The sequence below is a fragment of the Morus notabilis genome, unplaced genomic scaffold, assembly GCF_000414095.1.
Source record: "Morus notabilis unplaced genomic scaffold, ASM41409v2 Scaffold307, whole genome shotgun sequence".
Taxonomy (NCBI): domain Eukaryota; kingdom Viridiplantae; phylum Streptophyta; class Magnoliopsida; order Rosales; family Moraceae; genus Morus; species Morus notabilis.
The window spans coordinates 1039240-1060908 of NW_010361515.1; the positions used below are offsets into that span (position 1 = coordinate 1039240).

Genomic DNA, 21669 nt, shown 5'->3' on the forward strand with positions numbered 1-21669 from the left:
GGGCGGGGGGGGGGAGGCGGGGCTGCGGTTGGGCGGAGGGAAAAAAGCCTCACTATGAGGGGTAATTTGGGTAATTGAGCAAGTCTTCTACTGAATCATTATCCCTTTTGCTTGAGCCATACATCATCCACATGGACATTTTCGTGGAGCGTGTGGGTAAGATATCCTCCACAGTTCTGTCTTTTGTCCTCGACAAAATTCTGTTTCGTTCCATTTCTGTCCTTGCACTGTACCTTGAATTACGTTTTACTCCATTGTACAGATCCAAAGTATGCAAACCATTGGTTGGAGTAATAATTAGATACAAAATAATTACTCAAACTAATAATTATGGAGACGTTAAGTTGCATGCGAAATTCAAATCTTAATGAAATGACATTCATGCCCTTCACGCAGGACAATTTGCTATAAGCGTCAAGAGCACAACTTTTTTTTTTTTTAATTGTTTTTTCCTAATTGTCAGAATCTCAGTTCGTATAAGTTTGAACAATAGAAAGAGACGTTTGAGAACGGCTAAATCAAAGATTAAATTACTATTTTCCCCCTAATTATCAGTATGTCTCTTCTGATTCAAACAGTACTGGGGAACAAAAAATAAATTAATTAATAAAAATATTTTTATTTTTTATTTTTTAGAAAGTGGTTGCTCGAAGAACGTGAAGGCTAATGTGTTTGGTCGAGAGCCTATGCTTTCGTCATCCTCTTTTGTGCCATCCAAAATTTAAAAAAGTCCCATGATTAAGGTAGAGCATTTGTATTAAACACTATTATTTTAATCAATCCGCGAATCAAATCAATTAATACAAATATAGGATTAGATTCAATAATAATTTTTTTTTTTATTATTTTACATTCTAGAGCTTTGTGGGTTTGAAACTTTGAAATTTGAAAAAGCTAGTAAAGAGTAAAGACAATGTAATGAAAAGAGAGAGAAGAACAAAAGTGAGAAAAACTTGGGTAAGTCAAATCTTGCATTAATCACTCTACGAACTTCCATTCGGATTTTTGCAAGTTTTAGAGCTCGGAAAGTAACCGAGAAAAGTGAAAAAACCTAAGGAAATTTCCAAGAAAAAAGTCCTACCTCTGACCATCTTGGAGGATGGACAATTATTGTTTATGATAATTCAGAAATTAAAAGGGTTCTTCGTAACGATGAAAATCACATCACAATTGTAAAACATGCAGAATACTAATTTTTAATATAGATTTAACGATTGAGAAATAAAATGGTTGTTTTTTTATAATAAAATTTAAAAAAAGTTTTAATTTAAATGTTTTTTTGTAAAATTTGAGTTTGAACTCGAGTTTGAGACTAAATTCGAGTTCAAGTTTTCCCTTCAACTCAAACTCAAATTAATGAACAATATTTTTTTTATTTTTAAAAATGTCAAAACTTTTTCGTTTTAATTCTGATTGAGATGATTTTTTTTTCTATACATTCACAACGAAAAGGCGAATAAAACCCACCCATATACCCTATTAAAATTGTTCATCACCATTGAGTTTTTTTTAAAATATCATCAAAATACAAATTTAAGTTTTGACCCACCCAAACATAAACTCAAAAAGATTCTCAATTCAAATCATAACTTATATGTACACATTCAAACACAAACTCAAGTTACAACTTCAACTCAAATTTAACTCAAAATCATCACTCAAGTCACCCTAACTTAAAAATACAAAAGAATAACCCAAAACTCACCAATAATCGTGTTAAATATAGTAGCTATGTAAGTATTACCAAGAAAAACATTTTTTTCTCTCTAGAAACATGCGAGTAGATATATGACATTGATTATCGTTTAATATGTTTGCTTTGGCAGTGCATGTGCTAAGCACTATTCAAATTGGGAATGCATTTTACAATGACTTTACCACCGACTACATGATAAGCCTTCCTTTTTCGACTTCTAAAACCTTCACAAAAGTTCACTTGTGGACCCAACTTCCCAACGAACAATACAAAGAACGTGAAGACAAAGCAACCGTACTTGTTTTATAATCAATCATCTTTTTTCTTGAAGGATAAGAAACCGCTTTTTTTTTTTCCTGAATGTAAAAGCGTGGTAACATCATTCCTACTCGGAATATTATGGGTCATCAGTTTAGTTATTGTCAGACCTATCTTCTATATATGTACATGTTCTTTGGGTTACAATTTGAGTCTTGTATAATAATTAGAAGTTAGTATAAGCTTTTGTGATCATTAGACTTTTGCTTGTTTTTGAAGGTTCAAATTAATCTACTGTTTCAAGGCTGTGGGGACGAATTTTATCCCACGACATGAATAGATCTTGTCGTCTAGTCAGACAACAGTTGTCACAATATTTTCAAAACGACACTAAACTATAAGGATAAGTTCAAAACCGTTTGATTAGTCACACTACGGATGTAGTTTTGTCATAGCCCGTCGTGTGGGAAGGTCCACATGCGAGTAAAAGTCCTATCTAAAAGAGGACACCTCGATCTCAACCAGCAAGAGAGAGAGAGAGAGAGAGAGAGAGAGAGAGAGAGAGAGAGAGAGAGAGGACAAATGTCTCGCTAATGAAGAAGATTTCCCTTGATTAACCAAAAGATTTGGCCAAAAAAAATAAAAGAGAGAGAAAAATAGAAAAAAAGCAGTAATTTATAAAATAAAATTAAGTAAATATAAATTTTATAACTATTTAAAATAAATAGTTTAACATGTAAATGTTTTATTTAGGGTTAATAAAAAATAAAGGTGAACAAAAAACCTAATAACCTAACAAATTTGAGTAACCCACCCAACCCAACCCATATAAATTTGAATAAGACCAATCTGATCAAGAGATCAACCCAATCCACCCAAGCCGACTATTAAATGGGTGGGTTTAGGTTGAGTTTTTCTTAACTCAAATTAAATATATCAAATTTGTCTTATATTTTACATTATTTACTCGATAATTTAATATGTTCTATGTTGTAGGGTTTTTATTATTGTTTGTTTGTTGGTTTACAACTTATATATTTGAACTTGTTTTGCATATATTTTATTTTTATATTGGTTTATAGCTTATGTGATAATTTTGAAGCTTTATAAGGCTGATATTGTGATGAAAGTAAGTTTTTTTTTTTTTATACATTCCCTATATTTTGGGTTGAATGATTAGTTTTTTTTATTTTTTATTTTTTATTATGTTCAACTCGATCAACCCACCTAAATTTTAATTGGGTGGGTTGATTTTAAACTTTGGGTTGAATGGGTTGGTTAAATTTAAAATCAACCCACACAAACTTAATTAGATGGGTTGAAAAATCTCAAAAACCCACTCAACCTACATGATGTTCACCCCTATTAAAAAATATTTTTTACGTAAATTTTATTTTTACGATTAGTAGGAAACACAAATTTTCACGTAAAAACGGATTTTTTACCATGTAAATTAGTTTTTATTAGTGTAAACTACTAATTACTTTAAATAGTTTTAAATAGGGTTATTTATGGGTTGGGTTGGTGCGGGGTATGATTTTTTCTTCTCCCGCCACAAAGTGTGCGTGTTGCACATATTTAGCCCTAATGATGTTAGAAAAATTTCACAACCCAATGATGTTTGGGTTGGGTTGGGGTGGTGCGGGGTGGGTTGGGTAGTTAGTTTCAACATTCAAAAAATCAAAGACTCAAAGTTCAATCCAACATTCAAAGTTCATTATCAGAGAGAAATAATAACTCAAACATTCAAACAGATAGAATTTCAAAGTTCAATCCAACATCAAACATGAAGCAAAGTAGTTCATCCAACATCAAACATAAAGCAAACATAAATTAGTTTACACTCATAAATTAGTCTTAATATAAAGTAAACATAGAGGCTTAATTCAAACATGAAGAAACTAGAGAGTAGAAATGAGTTGCTTGCCTATGATTAGATATTAGAGTAGGCAAGTTAGAGCGCAGATTGGGTTAGGGTATGCGGGCCATTATAAGCCCAATCCACACCCTGCCTCAAAATTTCAGGCCAGACATTGAATAGGCCGAAAAAAAAAAATTTAATACTAGAAATTATATTTTTCGGATTAGGTTGAAGTGAGGTGGGTTAGGCCTGCGGGTTTATGGACAGCCATAGTTTTAAAATCTTCTATTTATTTAATTTAGTTTTATAAATATGTTATTTACTACATTTTCTGAGAAAAAAAAGGAAGACGGTTGATTGATCCTCCAAGATTACCAACCCATGTTCTGATCATTCTCAAGTAAAAGACAAATGGGCTAATAATGGGCCAGCTTTTAGAAGTCATTGAGCGTTCCAATGGGCCCAATTCTTAATACTATGGATCAAGATCCTAATCCAACCCCCATTTGTGCCGTTGCCCAACCGGCACTCTCAACGGTCAAAAAACTTGAATTCAAATTCTACTCTTATCCGCCAACGGTCATCTCCGCATATTACTTTCAAGCTTCAACAGCGCATCTCTCTCACCCAATTCTGCCTTTAAAATCCACACCACAAAACACACATACTACTAAAAGCTTTTAACAATCAGAAAAAAATACCACCAATTTAAGCGTCAGAAATTTCCAAACGAAAGGTTTAAAGAGAGATAAATGGACGATTCTCATCACAGCGTCTCAACATCACCGAGTATCAAGCGATCAAACGGTAACTCTATACAATCGTTTTCTTTTTCCCTTTTGGTTTGCCAATATGAGCACTGGAAAATTAAATCTTTATTTTTTCCACTAGATTATTGAACCCTTTTGGCTGTTATGGATTTTGAACAGAAAATTTAGTAAAGAACAACAGAAATTGTTTGTTTTTCCACTAGATTATTTAACCCTTTTGGCTGTTACGAACTTTGAACTGAAGATTTACTAAACTACGATAGAAATTCTTTATTTTGTCCACTAGAGTTCTGAACCCTTTTGGCTGTTATGGACTTTAAACCAAGTTTTTTTTTTTTGTTTTTTGGTCAATGTAGATGAGAATGAACAAAACTATCAGCAAATAGGAGCCAATTTGCGGAATCTAAGGAAACCAATGGCAAAGAATTACATGTTGCCAACCATATGTGCAGCTTCCAAGGCAATTACTCCTAGAAAGATCTTAGCCGAAAGAAACGAGGCTTTGGAACCGAGTTCTTTTGACACCAATGTTCAAAAGATCTCAAATTTTGAGAAATCTAATGATTGTTTGTGTCAAACTGAACCCAAATCTCCTTCAGTTTCTCAATGCCATGGTGATGAGAAAGAAGCTGATTTGTCTTCTAAGTCTTATGACCCATTGACGAATTATCTCTCTCCGAGGCCTCAGTTCCTCCGCTACAATCCAAATAGGCGCCGGGAGATCTTTCGAGGCCAAGAAGATGGGACTGGAGAGGAAGTAGATGGGATAGTTAGTGGAAGTGGCTCTTTTGATTCTCTCAGAGGTAGTTTTGATGAGTCTGCTTCGGACACGAATTGTGGTTCTTCAATTTCTGGAGGCGGTTCTCCAGCACAAGAAGGTAAAGAAATTGAGGGGGCTAATGAGGAAATGGAGGAAAGTGATGAGGAGGAAATTGAGGAAGAAGAGGAAGAGAAGAAATGTTGCAACTTGAAAGGGGTTTTCAAAACTTTGCTTTTGTTGGCGGTTTTTGTACTCTCTACCATGTTCATATCTTCCTTGAACTCTTCAGTACCCTTGTCTGATGGTTACTGCAAGGTGCAGAATCACACATTCGAAACTGATTTCGTGAAGAACCTTGAAAGTAGAGACTATTTTTCACATCAAAGAGAGGGAAGACAAAAGGGTTTAATGGAATTGAACAATAATCTCGAGAGCAACTTTTTAATGGAAGAGGAAAATTTACGTGTTACTGAAGGGGTTGAAGAAGAAAATCTCAAAGAAATTAAGCGGACTGATGAGTTGAAAGAAGCTGTAAGTTTGGAATCTGGAGAAGTAGATGATGTTGAAGTGGATGAAACTGATGATCTCGGTGGTGAAATAGTAGCGCCACAAATTGAAGAAGTATTCACTCATATGGTTGAAACTATTGAGAAGGTTGAATTTTCCGAAGATTATCAGACACCAAATTCCTCTGAACATCATGATTCGTGCTTTTATACTTCGAGTTCTAGTCGGATTGAGGTGAATCCAGATGAAGAAGTTCACAATCAGGAAGTGGGAAATTTCGAAATAGTCGAAATTGGTATGCTGGAAAGGATTCTGAAGCAAATGAATACTGAATTCTCTTTCAAAGTGCTCACTGGAGTTCTGTCAATTTCTACAACCATTGCATCCTTATTGTTGTGTATTCGCTTGAGGCCGAAGAAGACCATGAAAAATGACTCTTCTGAACCTGTGCTAGTAAAGCAGGAAAAAGTGAGTGGTAAAGATTCTTCTTCTCTTCTCTCACAGCCTTATATACAAGAGAGACGCAGATCAGTACTTCCCACTAGAGAAGATGAAAACATTGATGAAGTTTACTCTTTTGGGAAGAATCCTTCGCCTTCAATTAATTCAATTGAGAAAGATCCTGACGACGGAGAGTACTCTGAAAGCCGCGCACCAACAGTTGAATTCCTTGGTGAGTTTGTAGTGAGAGAGATCAGGAGTTCTGGTAAAAAAGGCATAACCAAAGGAAGTGAAGAAGAAAGCTTAAGCAATTACTCAGTTTCTTCAGCCAAAAAAATTGGTGGCAAGTCCCATTCGGTTTCAGTTCAAGCTCATCAGGCTCATTCCGAGTTTTCAATTGTCGATTCGCCTTCATATGGAAGCTATACTGCAGAAAAGGAGACCGTGAAGGAAGTGGTGAGTTTCCTCTTTTTGTTTAAGCTTGGCAATCAAATATTTTTTGGATAGTTCTCTAGATCATATTTTTTTCTCCCCCCATAGTCAAATTGTTTTGTTGTTTTTGGATCAAAATAGGTTTCTACTACTCCAACAAGGTTATCAAGTAGAAAAGGAGAAGTCATGGCAATAACTCCAGTCAGAAGATCAAGCAGAATCCGCAACCTCATGTCTCCATGAATGATCATAAATAATTAATTCCATCTCTAATTTTTCTAATTATCTAACTTGTGCTGTTTAGTGAGCTCGACTGTAGTAGAACACAACTGCTATTCTTAATCTGCAAGAAGAACTTTTGTTATTATTTTTACTATTTTCTTTCATTTGTTTTGTTTCAACTTAGGCAAACGAGTGATCTACTCATAGTAATTGACAACACTAAACAAAATATGTCGTTCATGATTCTTATCCTTATTATTATTTTTAATGTTAGTGAATTAATCATCTCTCCTTTCTCATGTTATCTATTGCTTTTTTTTATCACTTCGTCACTAGCAAAGTGAAAGTTGTCATCATTATTCCTTTGCCAATAGTGGGAATTAATAGAAAATGTTTCAATGATCACGAAGTGGATTCCATTGGCAAGAAAAATATTGTTGAGATATTGGGATATTCAGTTGGCTGCAACTCTGAAATCCACAGAATCACCCTTTTAAAATAACACATGTATCCATTTATTTATCTATTTGAACACAATCTATTTATATGTTCATATAGGTATAGGTGCATCAATATTCGTAAATGTCTAATTTGTATGCAGAATCACTACTATATCTACACATTCGAATCAAGTTCTTCGCTTTTCTTTCAATAATGAAATCATGTGTACACATACAAAGTTTGAGTCTGAATAAATGATAAAAACTTATATGGTACAAAAATGCTCCTATTTTATTTCCTCATAACGTATTGAAAAGAAGACAATTTGCCTGAATCATGATATATATATATATATATATATATAAATATAAGATCACGATTTATAAGATTATACACATACATCAGAAGTCTTTTGTCCAGGAAGTGGAGGGGGCCTATTAGTACCTAAGAAACTAACGGATTTTCTAGTTGTAAATGAGAAAGAACCTCGTGAGGCCTTCTTAGAAATAGTGGCCTTAGGAAGAGTGTATAATTTGTGGGCGTCTAAACCACCTCCATAACTCTTACACGCCTTCATTTTCCTTCTATTGTTATACGGATTTTCTTTCTTGGCAAGATCTTCTATGCTCCTCACTTTGGATAGAGATGTGAATGACTGTGACTTACCTTGGAAATACTTCGACAGACCTCTCCTGCAACACGTGAAATCACAAAAATTTAGCAACATGAATCCAACAACACTTTTTTTTTCTTTTCTCTTTCTTTCCAAACAACAATTTGGTCTGAAAATAAAAACTTACTTGATGGGTAGTTGGGCCATGAGCTCTGACAATTCATACAAAGGTCCATTAGAGTGTGAAGATGAACATGATGAAGATGCATCTTCTACCAAGTCTGATGAGGATGTTGATCTGTTTGAAGAAGTGGAATTCCCAATAGAAGATGTAGATGTTGTGGGGTTGTAGGTAGTATCATCATCAATATCATGATCATGATCATGATCACCTTCCATGATCACCATACAACCCTTCTTCGCATAATCATCATATAAACCAGTAGAAAATTGATTTTGTAGCATCTCTTTTGTACAACATTCATCCATTGATAGTATAAGGAGGGGAAAGAGAAATGATAACAATAAGAGGAACAAAGAACAAAGTGGTTTTGGTTATTGTTCAAAAAAGTAACTTATATATCCATGTCCTATCAACATAAAAAGGCATTTATAGGGAGAGACGTGATTATAGACAAAAAGCAAGTGTTATTCAATTCAATGGATGGGAATGGTTGCCTCCCAATACAGCAATATGTTCATCACAGCCTGAGGCATGGAAGTTGTATGGTTTCACAGTAAAAGAAACGTTGAAAAAAGTAAACGTGTGTTATCCCATATTAAAAGTGGATGAGAATGTAAAGTGATTTATATATATAAAAGATTAAAGATCTAATAAGTTAATTTTTAAGTGTGTTGGGCCAATTTCGTGTGTGGTATCTCCCCAACAAGTGGTATCAGAGTTAATGATTCGTATGTGCTAAGCGATCACACTCGGTTGCAGTTCCTACGTTGCCTCCCGTGGAGAGTTGGTGTTCCTGCAGTTTGGTAGAGTATTAGTGGACTTGCATAGTTTCGACTCTCTTTCCATGCCTGAGTTGGCTCTCAATTACTAGAACTTTAATTTGAGGAAGAACTTAGTGAAACACACACATAAGGGGAAGATTATTAAAAAAATACATGTGTGTTGTCTTATATAAAAAATAAATAAAAATGTAAAATAATTTATATATATATAGAAGAACCTAAAATTTAATACCAACAAGAAGTAACCCTTATAATGAGTTGTTTGGATTACGTTATGGACGCGTGGCCTATATATTAAGGCATTACAAAGATTTCATGCACTCTACATTCTCCCAAGAAATGTCCCTTGTTTTTTATTCATTGAAATTGTTTTTATTTCCTTTTTGTTATCCAATTTATTATTCATAGCCTTATCTTAAGATTCCTCATTATCTTCTCACATGGTTTGAATTTGTTGACATTTCTTATTGTACGAACGGAAGAGGATAAGCACTTTATCTTTTGAAGCCATCTAGTCAGTTATCCACATTATGTATGAGTCACCCATCTATTCCAAAATTGACCATATTTTATATATTAATTCTTGCAAGTCATGCATTGCATTAGTTTTTTCTTTATTTTATTTTATTTTATTTTTGCTAAAGAATGTTTTTCATTAGTTTGTCAAAAAGAAATTCCTTCTAGATGTACTGCACACCCCAGGAAGCATTTCCTTGCTATGTATAGACTTCTTCCAACACTGCCTTGTTTTGCAAGAGCCAACTACAAGTCAAAGTAAACATTTGTCCAAATCTATCTACTCTCAAAAAATGATATAAAATAAGAAATAAATCATTTTGTGCCGAAAACAATTTTTTAGGAAAAAAAAAAGAAGTGTGCATATCGACCTAAATGTTCTAACCTTCCAGGGATGTGAACTTCTTCATTTTCTTAAGAGATAATTAGGCAATCTCTATGGTGCAACACCTAAAAAAAACTCACAAGTAGAATCTGTATTTTTAACTGTTAGATTAATTTTTTAACGGTTAGATTTATACAGTTTCATATTAAAAATTTATAACGCGCCGTACAAAACTACTTTTGCTGCAGATCTGACCGTTAAGAAGTTATTCTAACAGTAAAAAAACAGTACTCCACTGATGGTTTTTTTTTTTTTTTTTTTTTAAGGTCTCACAGTAAAAAATGAAAGATAATTAAGCTACATCACTTTTTAAATTTTTAGATTCACTTTTGCTACCTTTAAAAGTTATTGCAATATAAATCACATTCTTTCCCACACGTGTATATATGAGTAAATTTTTAATAGTTAAAATTTCATGATGGTTACTCATTAATATATGAGGTGAAAAAAATTTAATTTTATTAATTATCATAAATTTTTTCTCTATATATATGAATGATGTATTTACATGCGTATATTTTGTGTAGACAAAAATACCATCTTAGATATTGTAGACAGGTTACAGACAGTATGACGATACGTTACGAGTTCTAGAGACATTTTTTGGGTGTTTCAAATAGGTTTGTATGGTCTTTTTCTGCATTTTTTTTTGTCTAAATAAAAAGTCAAACCAAAAAGTTGTGGTTCTATAAGGAGTTTTGTAAAGAAATTACGGCGGTGATTTACATACAATGAATGGAAGGCACAGCGCAGCATCAACCGAAAATAAAAATAATAAAAAAAACTATTTGGGATTTGGCCGACAGTCCGACACAAATTATCTTTGTTTTTGTTATTTTTTTTTTGTTTGCCTCAAACTTTAAAATATTCTTATTTTTCTTTGAGGGTGCACATTATTTTATTGTTTAAAGGCTTTTTCTTTAGTCCTGCTATTTTTATAAGGAAAATTTTCTTGATTGTAAAAGGTTAAAGAATTAGTGTAATCGATTAAATAATTAACATAATTTTTTTATATTTAGTTGTAATAATTATTATTTTTGAAATAAAAAATTATTTTTAAATATATAACAAATAAAACAGCTCCAAATAAAAGTTTGTGTTTATAAAAAAAGAACATGACAAATATAATTCTTAACAACAATATTATTTAAATTTAAAACGACAATTAATTACGATAAAATGATTGATATAAATAATAAAAATAACATTCGTTTATTAATATGTTTTTTAATATTTTTAATATAATTATTTATGATAATTATACATAATAATCATTTATTATTATATGTTTAAAAATAACTTTTAATTTTCAATTTTAATTTTCAAAATAATAACTTACGACTTAATATAAAAAAATTAAATTAAGCTTTTAACCACACATGTATGAATCTATGATTTCCCATGAGAACTTGTTCCCCATTTTTAAAGTGGGGTATTATAGACAACTCTTGTTGAAAATAAAGTCCATTTGGTTAGAATATTCATTCTCTGATTCGAATCATGATTCATAGTTCACTATAATATTTTTTTTTATAAAAATACACGTAAATAAAAAATAATTATAATAGAGATTCTGAAGATACCCATCCAATGGCCTGCTTTGGCCGGGAACACAATAGAGATGGCTTTGAAGTTGGACAATTCATGGTAAGAGCCTCTGACCATAATTAAGTAGCAAAAGGAAAAAACGAATATATAGGCAATTTCCGCATAAATTGACAAGTATAAAACGAATATATAGGCAATTTTCGCATAAATTGACAAGTATAAAACGAGTATATATATTTTCTTAGTTTTTTAAACCCACAATACACATCTAGATAATTTTTTTAATTCACTATTTTTCCAAAAAAAAAAAAGCATCGATCAAAACATTATGAACTCAACTAAATAATGTGATTATTTTTTTAAATTTTTTATTATAATAAAATTTGAATTTTAAATTTAAATAATGAACGTTTTAATTTAAATTTTTAATTTAAACTAGATGTGATATTATGTAAAAATTTCTTATTATAATAAAAAAATTAAATATAATTATTTTTAAAAAAATTTTATTTTAATAAAATTTAAATTCTAACTCGAATAAGAAAAAAATAAAACCTTAATCTATTCTGAAAGAAACAAAACGAATTATTGTTGTCGTCGTTATTATTATTATTATTATTATTATTATTATTATGAGTTTCTTACGCTCTTTCCTACCCAAAATGTCCACCAGTCTTTTGGGCAAATGAGACAGTAATATGAGAGAAAAAAAAGGGCAAAGAGATGTGTACAAAGGAAGACCTAAGACCCTGTTTTGGTCTAAAATTTTTCTGATTTAAAAACATCGGCTTTGTGAAATGAAAAAAAAAGACATATTTACATGGAAAAATTGATACGAGAAGCGGAAAAAGAAATGTGCGGAAGATGATTGTTGAGATTTCAACGATGAAGATGAAATACAACTGCCCACCTTCCCCAGAAGTTGATTTCGCAAGGAACTCTTTCGGAACAGAGTGCACTGATTGTAGCACAACGCCGATACACACAATCCCTGCCTTTTAACCATTTTAAGTCTTTATGCTAATAAACTCTAATAATTTCATTTCAGAAGAGAGAGCAATAGAAATTGACGAGCCAAAAAATCAGAAAAATCGAAGCACCAAACACACGAAAAGACAGAGAGAGGGGGAAAAGGAAAGCATACAGAATAGTGTTAAATTCGGAGGCTGCGAGAATATGTATATATAGAAGCCGATTAGGGTTTTTAACAAGGTTAGATTCCCAATTAGGGCAGAGGTTCATGGGCCTTTAAACCATACGAGATCCATTTTGTGGCCCAACCCAATATTTAGCCATGTTTGTCATTGGGTCATCATGATGAGGCAATTTGAAGCATGCATTTGTTGGAGTAGATTTTGCAGTTTATTGATTTAAGTTTAAATGTTATTTTATATGAAAATTTTTTATTGTAGTAAAAAATTTAAATGTGACTGTTTTTGAGAATTTTTTACTGTAATAAAATTTAAATCGGTAAAATGAACAACATCTTTAATTATACAAGTGTCAACTCAAACCAATTCTAACAATTAAAACCGCGAGACAAAACTCGTCGGTATGACCACAACAAGGAGAATCGACTTTCTTGGGTGTTTCCCGAAGATTCGACTAAAATCTGTTGGAGACGACTCAACTCCTAAGGGTCGATCACTAATGAGTTGGTGTAGTAATAAGTAAAATTTTCTTTTTTCTCCTCTAAAAGATTTGATATTCCATAATTCCACTTTAAGATTAACGTGTTATGCGATATTTAGTGTATGATAACATGAGTAAAAATTAAATTCATACTTTAAGTACAATTGAGCCACATCCTTTTATTCTATTAATGGGCTCTTAAATTTTTAAAGTGACGAAAGAAATAGGGACGTGATAACACTAGTCATTCTCTTTTTCATTAAGGAGGAAAAAACAAAAAAAACTCCTGAGAATATTGCTTTATTAATAATCCCTTTTTCATTAGGGATTGACTACTTACGACTCCAAGAATTAACTTTGACTATTCCACAATGATGTCATGTTGACTAAACTTGAGAATATTGCTTTATTCTTCCGGTATTGTTTACATACTCGAGCGGAGCTGCGGAGGTTCCAGGAGATGTACAGTTTTTTCTCCAAAGGGGACATCGTAGATTGTCCGTAGGTTTCTTCCATTATATTTTTGAGTTATGATAATTTAAATATAAATTTTAAATTAAATTTGAGTTATAATTTAAGTTAAAATTATAATTTAAGTTTGTATTTGATTGTGTATATTTAAATTATATTTTAAGATGTGAATTTTTTTGAGTTTGTGTTAGGATAGATCAAAACTTGAGTTTGTATTTAGGTAGTATTTTAATAAAAATTCAATAATGATAGAAAATTTTAATATGATATATGGGTAGAATTTTATTCGTCTTTTCACTGTGAACACATAAATAAAGAACCATTTCAATAGGAATTAAAACGAAAAAATTATAGAGTTTTTAAGAATAGAAAAAACACTGTTCATTAACTTGAGTTGAAGAGAAATTTAAACTCAGATTTTAACTCCAAACTCAAGTTAAAATTTAAATTCAAACTCAAATTTTACAAAATAACATGAACTTAAATAAAATTGTAATTTGATTTTAAATTTTTTTTAAGTTTGCATGCAAACCAACAAACCCTGAAACATCCTCAAAACAATATCCGTTTTACCATTGGTCCGTAATACAAATTGATCGTGGATTTTACCATCTATATATATCCAACGTTAAATATAGATTCTAACAGAGAAGTTCCACTTTCTTTAATATTAAAGGGTCTAAATCTTAAAAAAAATTATTTATACGTTTTATTTATTTTATGGTTTTTATTTGGCAGCACTATCTCGCAATTGTGAGGTTACAATATAGAGCTCAATTATCATATTTTTTTGTTATAGTCATATTTTATTGTGATGCTTGTAATAATATATCACAATTGATAAATGATAAATGCCAATTCTAGATTAAAATGCATATTGAGATTGATAAAAACATGCATCACTCAGTTAGAAAGGCCTGTGCGTAATAAAATTTATCATATAAAATATTTTAATTTTCTATACATTTAAAATTTTAAAAGTTAAAAAGAATCTGGTAATTAAAGTAAAATCTTATTCTATTATTATATATATATATATATATAGAAGAACATATAATTAATACATATTTATTACATCATATTAAATCTAATGGTCGAAATAAATTCATTCTAAATTTAATTATTCAAAAAAAAGGGAATTATTAGTTGTAGCCTTTAGATTCGTTAGGACTATTAATATTAAATTAAATATATTCCCTTTTAATAACCCTACTTGCATGCATATCAATCTTCAAATCCTCAAAAATGAGATCACGCAACCATGAAGATCATTTCATTTCCTCATTCCAAAAACAATACTTTTAAATGTATCATGCCATAAGCAAAATTCACCAATATTTTGAAATTACAGAATCACAGATCAATATATGAGCAAACCGTGGGGGTGAATAAATACACAAATCAAAGAAACATGTCGGAAGAAATTACTAAGAAAATCCTAACATAACAACACTCATTTCTTCTGTCCGCAACTGGTTTTTTCAGGAACACCTCTAGTACCACCAGTTCAAGGTCATGGCAAGAAAACAATGCAAGCCCAAAATACAAAAAGACACAAGAATGGAAACCATGAATCAGGGATAATTTAGAAGTTCTGATCAATCAGGTAGTCTCCCAACCTCTCTACGATCATGTTGCACTGCCCTGGAGTCAAAGGTTCGTCATATATACCGAAAACCAGAGCTAGGTCGGTTTTCTTCACAGTGATGCCACCAGAGCCCTGCAGCATAAAGGAAATCAGATCAAACTTCTACGCAAATGGAAGGGCACAAATGCAATAAGAAAAGGATGGACCTCATAATTCAAAGAGCACATTTAAACTGTGTGGGACATAATAAAACTTTATGAAAAGAAAAATGCATAGACAATCTGGCATCCATGTGTTCGTGTACTACTGTTTTTGCGAGACTGGCACCAACATGGATTGTTAATTACATGTAGACCTCAAGAACAAAGGGAAAAAAAATAAGGTTGATAATCTGTTGGAGATGGTCCACACGTGGGACTCATAAAGATCTGTAATATTCCTTTTAAGGACATGCCAGGCTTAAAGGTTCATGATTAGAACCAATCAAATCAGGAGGTGAAGTTGTTGACTGGGACAGAAAAGTACTCTAATGGATGAATTCGATGGCTAGCAATCTTAATTTATCATATTAAAAAAAATCTAAAAATCAAAACGCGCAACAACAACAAAACCTTCTACTACAAATGGCACAACATAACATTTTTGGGGCAAAATTTTCATATTTAACACCTTAGTGCTTTGAACGCGCTCAGGGAAGTTTTATTCTTTGCCAATGGTTATGATTCATGAACATGCCTGATAAGTGACGACTACAGGCATCTCAAACTCACACTCATGTAATTGTGATCCTTTCAAAATACGTAAAATTGCTACGCCACACATATATTAGTAGTAAGACATTTGCAAAGCAATAATTGATTAAAAAACAACTAAATCCTTTGAAAAAATGATAGTTTCATTATTCATGCATATCCAACCAAAGAACGTTTTATTTTAAAAGGAAAGACAAGATGACATCAAAATAATCAAGTGTCACATAATGAAAAGAAACCAATTGCAAGCACCAAACAGGAGAAATAGAAATAAACCAAACCTTCTTTCCACGAATAACAGCTCCAGGTTCTCCCTGAATAACCATGTACTTCGTCCCACCTAGGTGTAATCCCGTTGGCGCAAGAGATCCAGGTTCACCGAAATCTTTCTTGATTGCATCAATTTCTTCAGGCTTAAACTGCATATAAATTGTTAAAGAAACATCAACGAAATGGCAAAAAATCAAGCCAAATGCCTAACTATTCAAATTGAATTAGCGCATTGGAAGTAACCAAACACACGAATGCGTAACTATAGTGGTCCTAAGGCAGCGAAAATTCTCATCAGGTAAACGACATTGAACAATTCAATGCAAATCACCCAAATAGACGAGAATCCAGTTACACCATTATTATAATATTTTAATTGACATGCCTATGTGATATGATATTTTAATTGACCTAGCATTTTAATTTATATGACCTGAAATTAACGAAGCTGAGATTAAAGAAGACATGAAAAACGAAAAAGGAACACGTGGGTCGAATCAATACACAAATGCATATATTCCACACCGTTCCCTTCTTATTAATCGATATATAATTGTCAAAAACCATAAAGTAGAATAATTTCTGCTTATTGACTTTTTTTTTTCCGGCGATCAAACGGATTAAGAAATGCTGGACATATTTCAGCAGAAAAGATTAAAATTCCACATGAAATCAAATAAACTGCACAAGCTGATCGGGAAAACACACGTAGATCCAAAAGAACTAACAACAAAACAATTGGACTGACGATATTTTGGGCTCTTGCTTCAACTTCTATACACAAAATCAATTTTCCCGGGAAAATGAAGGCGATTCGGATAACATCACAAAAATCGATCAAATTGAAACGCAAAAACAATTACATTTTTTTTTTATTGAAAACCGAAAAATTCAACAAACGGAAAAAACAGAACAAAACAAAATAAGAGTAAATCAAACACCAATGTCAAAGAGGTAAAAACGAAAAATAAAAATAAAAGAAAGACGAACCTGAGGGAAGCTGGAGCTCTGCGCCCACACACTACCGTCGAGGCCGATGATGGCCGCGGAGGTGAGGTGGTGACCGTCGATCTCGCACATCAGGTGATCATCAACGTAAGTTTGCCACGACATTTTCTGATTCGAATCTCACCGTCGATTATTTATCTCTCGTTTAAGTTTTGTTGTTTTCGTTTCGACGTTGTCGGAGTGAATGGATGTTTTGAGGCTCAAAGAAGCGGGGGAATGAATAAATAGCCGGTGGTAATGGTGAGAAAGGAGAAATAGGAAATTTCGTTGCTGGGGCCCAGTAGGTTGAAGACCGTTTTGATGAGTCGGTCGGTGATCTTATCTCAGCCGTTGATTTCCAACACGATTGAATGAGTGCCGTTCACGTTCGCCTTAGTCTGAGTCACAGAGGAAGAAGATTTGCCTTTGAACGCTCCCACCCATCCGACCACTCGACACGTGAATTTTAATAATCTTTACGGATAATCTTGACAAATATTACAGTGCATCAATCGATATTTTTATATTTTATTTTTAATTCATAATTTTTTTAATTAAATAATTACATTAATAAATAAATATTTATCAGAATAAAAATTTAAATTCGTACACTCTTATAGATAAATTATCTATTTTTTTTTCAATCTTTTTATTCTTTCTGAGAAAGAAAAAAGACTGAGCTAAGGAACTTTAATCAATTGATTAGCCGCGGTTGTCACGTGGCTCCCACGTGATCCTACATTTTCTTAATGTTTAAGAATGAGATGTTGATTGCACAAGTGTTTTTATTTTTTATTTTTTTATTCTTCGGAAGATGGTGCAACTTTCTTGAACAATCAATCTCATGTTTGTTTAGATAATAATTTTGGGCGACAACAATATAATAGCTCCTTTGAAAAAAAAAAAAAAAACAACAACAATCAATCTCAGGTTTTGACGCTTGTTGAAATAGTGGTTTTAACTTTCTGTGGCATTTTCCTTCCTCCCCAAGAAATAGGCAATACCATAAGGAAACAAATAAAAGAAAAGAAAAAGAGAAGCAAGGTTACGTTTGATGATTATTTGAAGCCTCTTTTGAAAAGAGCATAATAAAATCAGGTTTACAAGAAAATAAAAGGTAGTTATTTTATGTTGGAAACGGATCCGGTATCTACAAAACTCGTTTCAAGACATCAGCGGCGAAAATCCAAAACATTCTTCATGGAGCTTACTAATACGTCATTTCATCTGCAGAATCAGAAACCATCAACGCAAGCTCATGTTAAGTTTAATTACGCCATGCGTCAAAAGAAAAGGGCTGATGTTTGAGGTGTAATTTGCAAAAGTAAATCAACACGAATGCGTTAGGAATTAGGAAAGAAAGATGCCACAAAAGAATAATTATACCTTCGCCGTCAACGTCCGCGTTAAAATCATCTTCATCATCGTCAAAGTCCACATTCTGCAAGATTTTTGCAGTAAAAGGAAAAAATTAATTTCGTTTCTACATTGTTAAAGAACAATGCATTCATACACAATGGCCCTAATAGAACAGCTACATGCAAATGAGAACCAAAATACAGAATTGAAAGAGAATAAAAGCTGAGGCTGCTTTTTAAAGATGCATTATTGATTTCTTTTTCTCGAAATTGACTTCATAGAATAAGAGAATCAATATGAATGAAAACGAAAATAGGGTTGAAAGGGGCATAAAAGTTGAACTGCTTTCACAAAGGTGCACGCATTATTGGTTTCTTTATCTTTTTAGCTATGCCACAGCCACAGTTCTCTAAATAAAACTATAACTAAAAACCTATGAAAATGCTCGTAGGCCGCGGGCTAGTATCATGAGAGCATCACATCAAAAGAAGACTTCAGAACTTAAATCAGCAAAAATAGCTAAATGTTAAAGCAATGGCACATTGTGCTTATGTTATGGAACCTTTTTTTTTCTTCAAGAAGCCAAACAAATTATAAATTGAACTGCCAGAACTGCTGACCAGAATTTCAACCTTAGCAGTTCAATACACAAATGGACAATTCCTTGGATACTTGGGAATAAAAGAAAAAAAAAAAGACCCATCGAAATCTGCCACTTTATTTGCTTCACGTCATAACACATATTATGATAACTCATGCGGCGAAACTGTGTTAAGTTTCGTAACTAGTAAACTACTAGCAAGAAGAAATTGGCTTAGCAGAGGTTCTATGGTACTAAGATTGTTTTGTGACATCTTCTACTACCCGTCATTATCACTTTCACTGATAACTCAATTCTTTTGGAAGTTCTGTCATTACTCTGTCATGGTAGGGGCACATTGACAGGACACGTTTGTCCTTCCACATGTAGAGGTTATAACCGTAAAAGAAAAGTGCATCACAGTAGGGGAAGAAAAGGTAGGGAGGGGGGAGATAAAATCAATGTGGGTTTTGTAGGCAATAATATCTAAAAGTGGTATTAATTCTTAGTGTAAATATTTGTCCAGTAAGAACCTGATTGTAGTCATCATCATCACTGGGCTCTTCTTCAGTCTCTTCGTTTTCTTCATCTTCATCCTCATCCTCATTTTCACCTTCTTTCTTTTCCTTTTCTCCTCTGCCATTTTGTGCCTAGTCATGTGAAAAGAGACACAAAATAATTCAATTAACAATAGTAACGCATTGCATACCAAATTTTTAAGAGAGTCACAAGCCATATTTTGTATTTATGTTACAGAACACAATTGCTAGATTCTATTTCCGAGGAGTGCAATATTTTGAAGTTTGAACAGAAACAGCTTAGGTAAGGGGTACAAAAGCCAATTGGTCTTTTACCTGACGCTGTTCAAGCTTTTCAAATATGTCTAATTTTTGCAACTCTGCAATATCAAACATTTTAATCAGTATGGTTCAGAATGTAAAAACTTCACTTTGTAAACAGTAGATATAATGAAAATATTTTATTTCACCTCAAGGACAATATCTTTAACAAATGAGGGGAAATGAGAGAGAGAGAGACCACAACAGAAAGCAAGCAAATAAAAGATTCCATCTCACAGTACCAGAATCAGGGTTCCACCGAACTCTCTTTCGACCAGGCTGACTCTGCCATCCCTTTGAACCTGAAATTTCACATTAGCCATAGGAGTCAATAGAGCCAGAACAAGATGCAAAAGATAATCTACAAAGCCAAAGGAAAAGACAGGGTCTTCAAACCTTCAGTTAGTTCTACGGGAAAACTTTTGTGCACTAAAATTTGCGAAAGAGAATCTCGTTTGATTGTGGTACCAACTTTGTTCCTGTCAGAGACCTTCTCTATCTCTGCATTCTGTCCCTCTGAAACAAGATGAAAAACTTCCAATTCCATTATCAGTCAATTATGTGAAAAGCATTAAATAATTTTAACGTGCTTTAGTGCTCACTCTTTGAAATGGTCGCCTCAAGGTAGTAAGGAGAGGCTTTCCAATAATTAAGCAACTTCTGACTTCGACGGACTAGCATTTCTTCCACAGTCACACCTTTTATATCAGGCAGTTCAACGTCCTGAAAATCACAAGGACAGCTCTCATATAAACGTGAAGAGTGGTAACGCAACTTCTAAATCAGACAAACATAGAACATTTCCAGCTTAGAAATCTTAGCTACAAAAAATACAAAAACCAAGTACCGGAAAATAAACGAAGGGCTCCTGCTTAGCATATCCAATACCACCGCCTCCACCTCGAAATCCACGTCCCCTCCCACGCCCTCTATATGCCATTTACCTTGCCTAAAAAAAAAAAAATCATAAATTTTTTTTTAAATTTATAGATAAGCTGTAATAATCAACAAATAAACTTAGTCCATCAAAAAAATCCATAAATTATAAAATTAAAGAAAGTTATTTTCCATGGTTTTGGAACTCGACGTCTATGAAACTTATGGGGAACAAAAACCTTCAAAGGTGAAAAAGGGGCTCAAGGGAACGTTGTTCTCTCTTGTAGTAGAAGGCAAGAACAGAAAATAAAAAGAAGAGAAATAAGAAGGGGGAAATACTGATTGGAGAACGGAAAAAGTAGGGTGCCACTGCTCAGTCACCGTATGGCCGCTGCTCAGTCGTCGGAGTGGGCGAAGATAGGGAAGTCGGGAGTGCTGTTGAGAGTTGTTTGATTGATTTAGGGTTTTAGAACCGTTTATTCTCTTTTTCAATCCATATTAAAGCCCAAAGCTTAAATGGGCTAAACTCTTACGGTGATTTATGCATATAGCAAAATTTTGATATTAAAGTTTAAATTTAGTAAAAAATTTAAAATATTACTAAGATTTTATATAATTTTTATGTCATTAATTTAATGACTATATATACAGTACAAAATATAATATTATTATAATAATTACAATGTCATTTTTATTACATTTATAATATTCTAAAAATTTTCCTAAATTTCAACTTATGAAATTTTGCACCCTAGGCTGTTGTAGTGTTATTAAAAAGGGCCGAGATGCTAAAACAGCCCATAGGGCTTATCTACGTGAGTCTCGCGCCTCATATGCCTTGAGCAAATGGAGTTAATCACATATACCTCTCATCTCTTATTATATCATTTCAAAAAGAG

General features: G+C 32.7%; 4 protein-coding genes and 1 non-coding gene across 7 annotated transcripts; 1 reads left to right on the plus strand and 4 right to left on the minus strand.

The window, feature by feature from the left end:
• Positions 1-4456: 4456 nt before the first annotated feature.
• Positions 4457-7159, plus strand: LOC21408951. Its single transcript, XM_010099852.2, has 3 exons — positions 4457-4622; positions 4942-6749; positions 6867-7159. The coding sequence occupies exons 1-3, from the start codon at positions 4568-4570 to the stop codon at positions 6966-6968; spliced, it is 1965 nt and encodes a 654-aa protein (XP_010098154.1). The 5' UTR covers positions 4457-4567; the 3' UTR covers positions 6969-7159.
• Positions 7160-7658: 499 nt separating this feature from the next.
• Positions 7659-8556, minus strand: LOC21408952. The gene is made up of 2 exons (XM_010099853.2): positions 8189-8556; positions 7659-8080 (listed from the first exon to the last, which is right to left on the minus strand). Exons 1-2 carry the CDS (start codon positions 8488-8490, stop codon positions 7777-7779), a joined length of 606 nt encoding a protein of 201 aa, XP_010098155.1. The 5' UTR covers positions 8491-8556; the 3' UTR covers positions 7659-7776.
• A 3711-nt stretch (positions 8557-12267) lies between these two features.
• Positions 12268-12414, minus strand: LOC112091946. The gene has a single exon (XR_002902365.1). It is a non-coding gene; the product is annotated as a small nucleolar RNA snoR135 (small nucleolar RNA).
• A 2381-nt stretch (positions 12415-14795) lies between these two features.
• Positions 14796-17562, minus strand: LOC21408953 (profilin-3). The gene is made up of 3 exons (XM_010099854.2): positions 17120-17562; positions 16141-16278; positions 14796-15239 (listed from the first exon to the last, which is right to left on the minus strand). Exons 1-3 carry the CDS (start codon positions 17240-17242, stop codon positions 15105-15107), a joined length of 396 nt encoding a protein of 131 aa, XP_010098156.1. The 5' UTR covers positions 17243-17562; the 3' UTR covers positions 14796-15104.
• A 503-nt stretch (positions 17563-18065) lies between these two features.
• Positions 18066-21261, minus strand: LOC21408954 (glutamic acid-rich protein). Of its 3 annotated transcripts, none has more exons than XM_024166771.1 (9): positions 21110-21261; positions 20742-20843; positions 20497-20617; positions 20291-20428; positions 20137-20196; positions 19910-19953; positions 19589-19705; positions 18503-18557; positions 18066-18343 (listed from the first exon to the last, which is right to left on the minus strand). In XM_024166771.1, the coding sequence occupies exons 2-9, from the start codon at positions 20832-20834 to the stop codon at positions 18327-18329; spliced, it is 645 nt and encodes a 214-aa protein (XP_024022539.1). In that variant the 5' UTR covers positions 20835-20843; positions 21110-21261; the 3' UTR covers positions 18066-18326. The 3 variants fall into 3 exon arrangements, with proteins under 3 accessions (XP_024022539.1, XP_024022540.1, XP_024022541.1); XM_024166772.1 differs by having other exon boundaries at positions 21010-21261; XM_024166773.1 differs by having other exon boundaries at positions 20291-20410; positions 21110-21260.
• Positions 21262-21669: the final 408 nt, after the last annotated feature.

What these genes read in the sequence shown, in the direction of transcription:
- LOC21408954 (XM_024166771.1), bottom strand. Translation starts at nt 20,834, where the DNA reads ATGGCATATAGAGGGCGTGGGAGGGGACGTGGATTTCGAGGTGGAGGC. An exon ending in AGCCCTTCGTTTATTTTCCG is followed by an intron (nt 20,618 to 20,741) that starts GTACTTGGTTTT and finishes TGTGATTTTCAG; the next exon opens with GACGTTGAACTGCCTGATAT. An exon ending in TGAGGCGACCATTTCAAAGA is followed by an intron (nt 20,429 to 20,496) that starts GTGAGCACTAAA and finishes TGGAATTGGAAG; the next exon opens with TTTTTCATCTTGTTTCAGAG.
- LOC21408952 (XM_010099853.2), bottom strand. Translation starts at nt 8,490, where the DNA reads ATGGATGAATGTTGTACAAAAGAGATGCTACAAAATCAATTTTCTACT. An exon ending in ATGGCCCAACTACCCATCAA is followed by an intron (nt 8,081 to 8,188) that starts GTAAGTTTTTAT and finishes CACGTGTTGCAG; the next exon opens with GAGAGGTCTGTCGAAGTATT.
- LOC21408953 (XM_010099854.2), bottom strand. Translation starts at nt 17,242, where the DNA reads ATGTCGTGGCAAACTTACGTTGATGATCACCTGATGTGCGAGATCGAC. An exon ending in AGAGCTCCAGCTTCCCTCAG is followed by an intron (nt 16,279 to 17,119) that starts GTTCGTCTTTCT and finishes ATTTATATGCAG; the next exon opens with TTTAAGCCTGAAGAAATTGA. An exon ending in CTGTTATTCGTGGAAAGAAG is followed by an intron (nt 15,240 to 16,140) that starts GTTTGGTTTATT and finishes TTTATGCTGCAG; the next exon opens with GGCTCTGGTGGCATCACTGT.
- LOC21408951 (XM_010099852.2), top strand. Translation starts at nt 4,568, where the DNA reads ATGGACGATTCTCATCACAGCGTCTCAACATCACCGAGTATCAAGCGA. An exon ending in GAGTATCAAGCGATCAAACG is followed by an intron (nt 4,623 to 4,941) that starts GTAACTCTATAC and finishes TGGTCAATGTAG; the next exon opens with ATGAGAATGAACAAAACTAT. An exon ending in AGGAGACCGTGAAGGAAGTG is followed by an intron (nt 6,750 to 6,866) that starts GTGAGTTTCCTC and finishes GGATCAAAATAG; the next exon opens with GTTTCTACTACTCCAACAAG.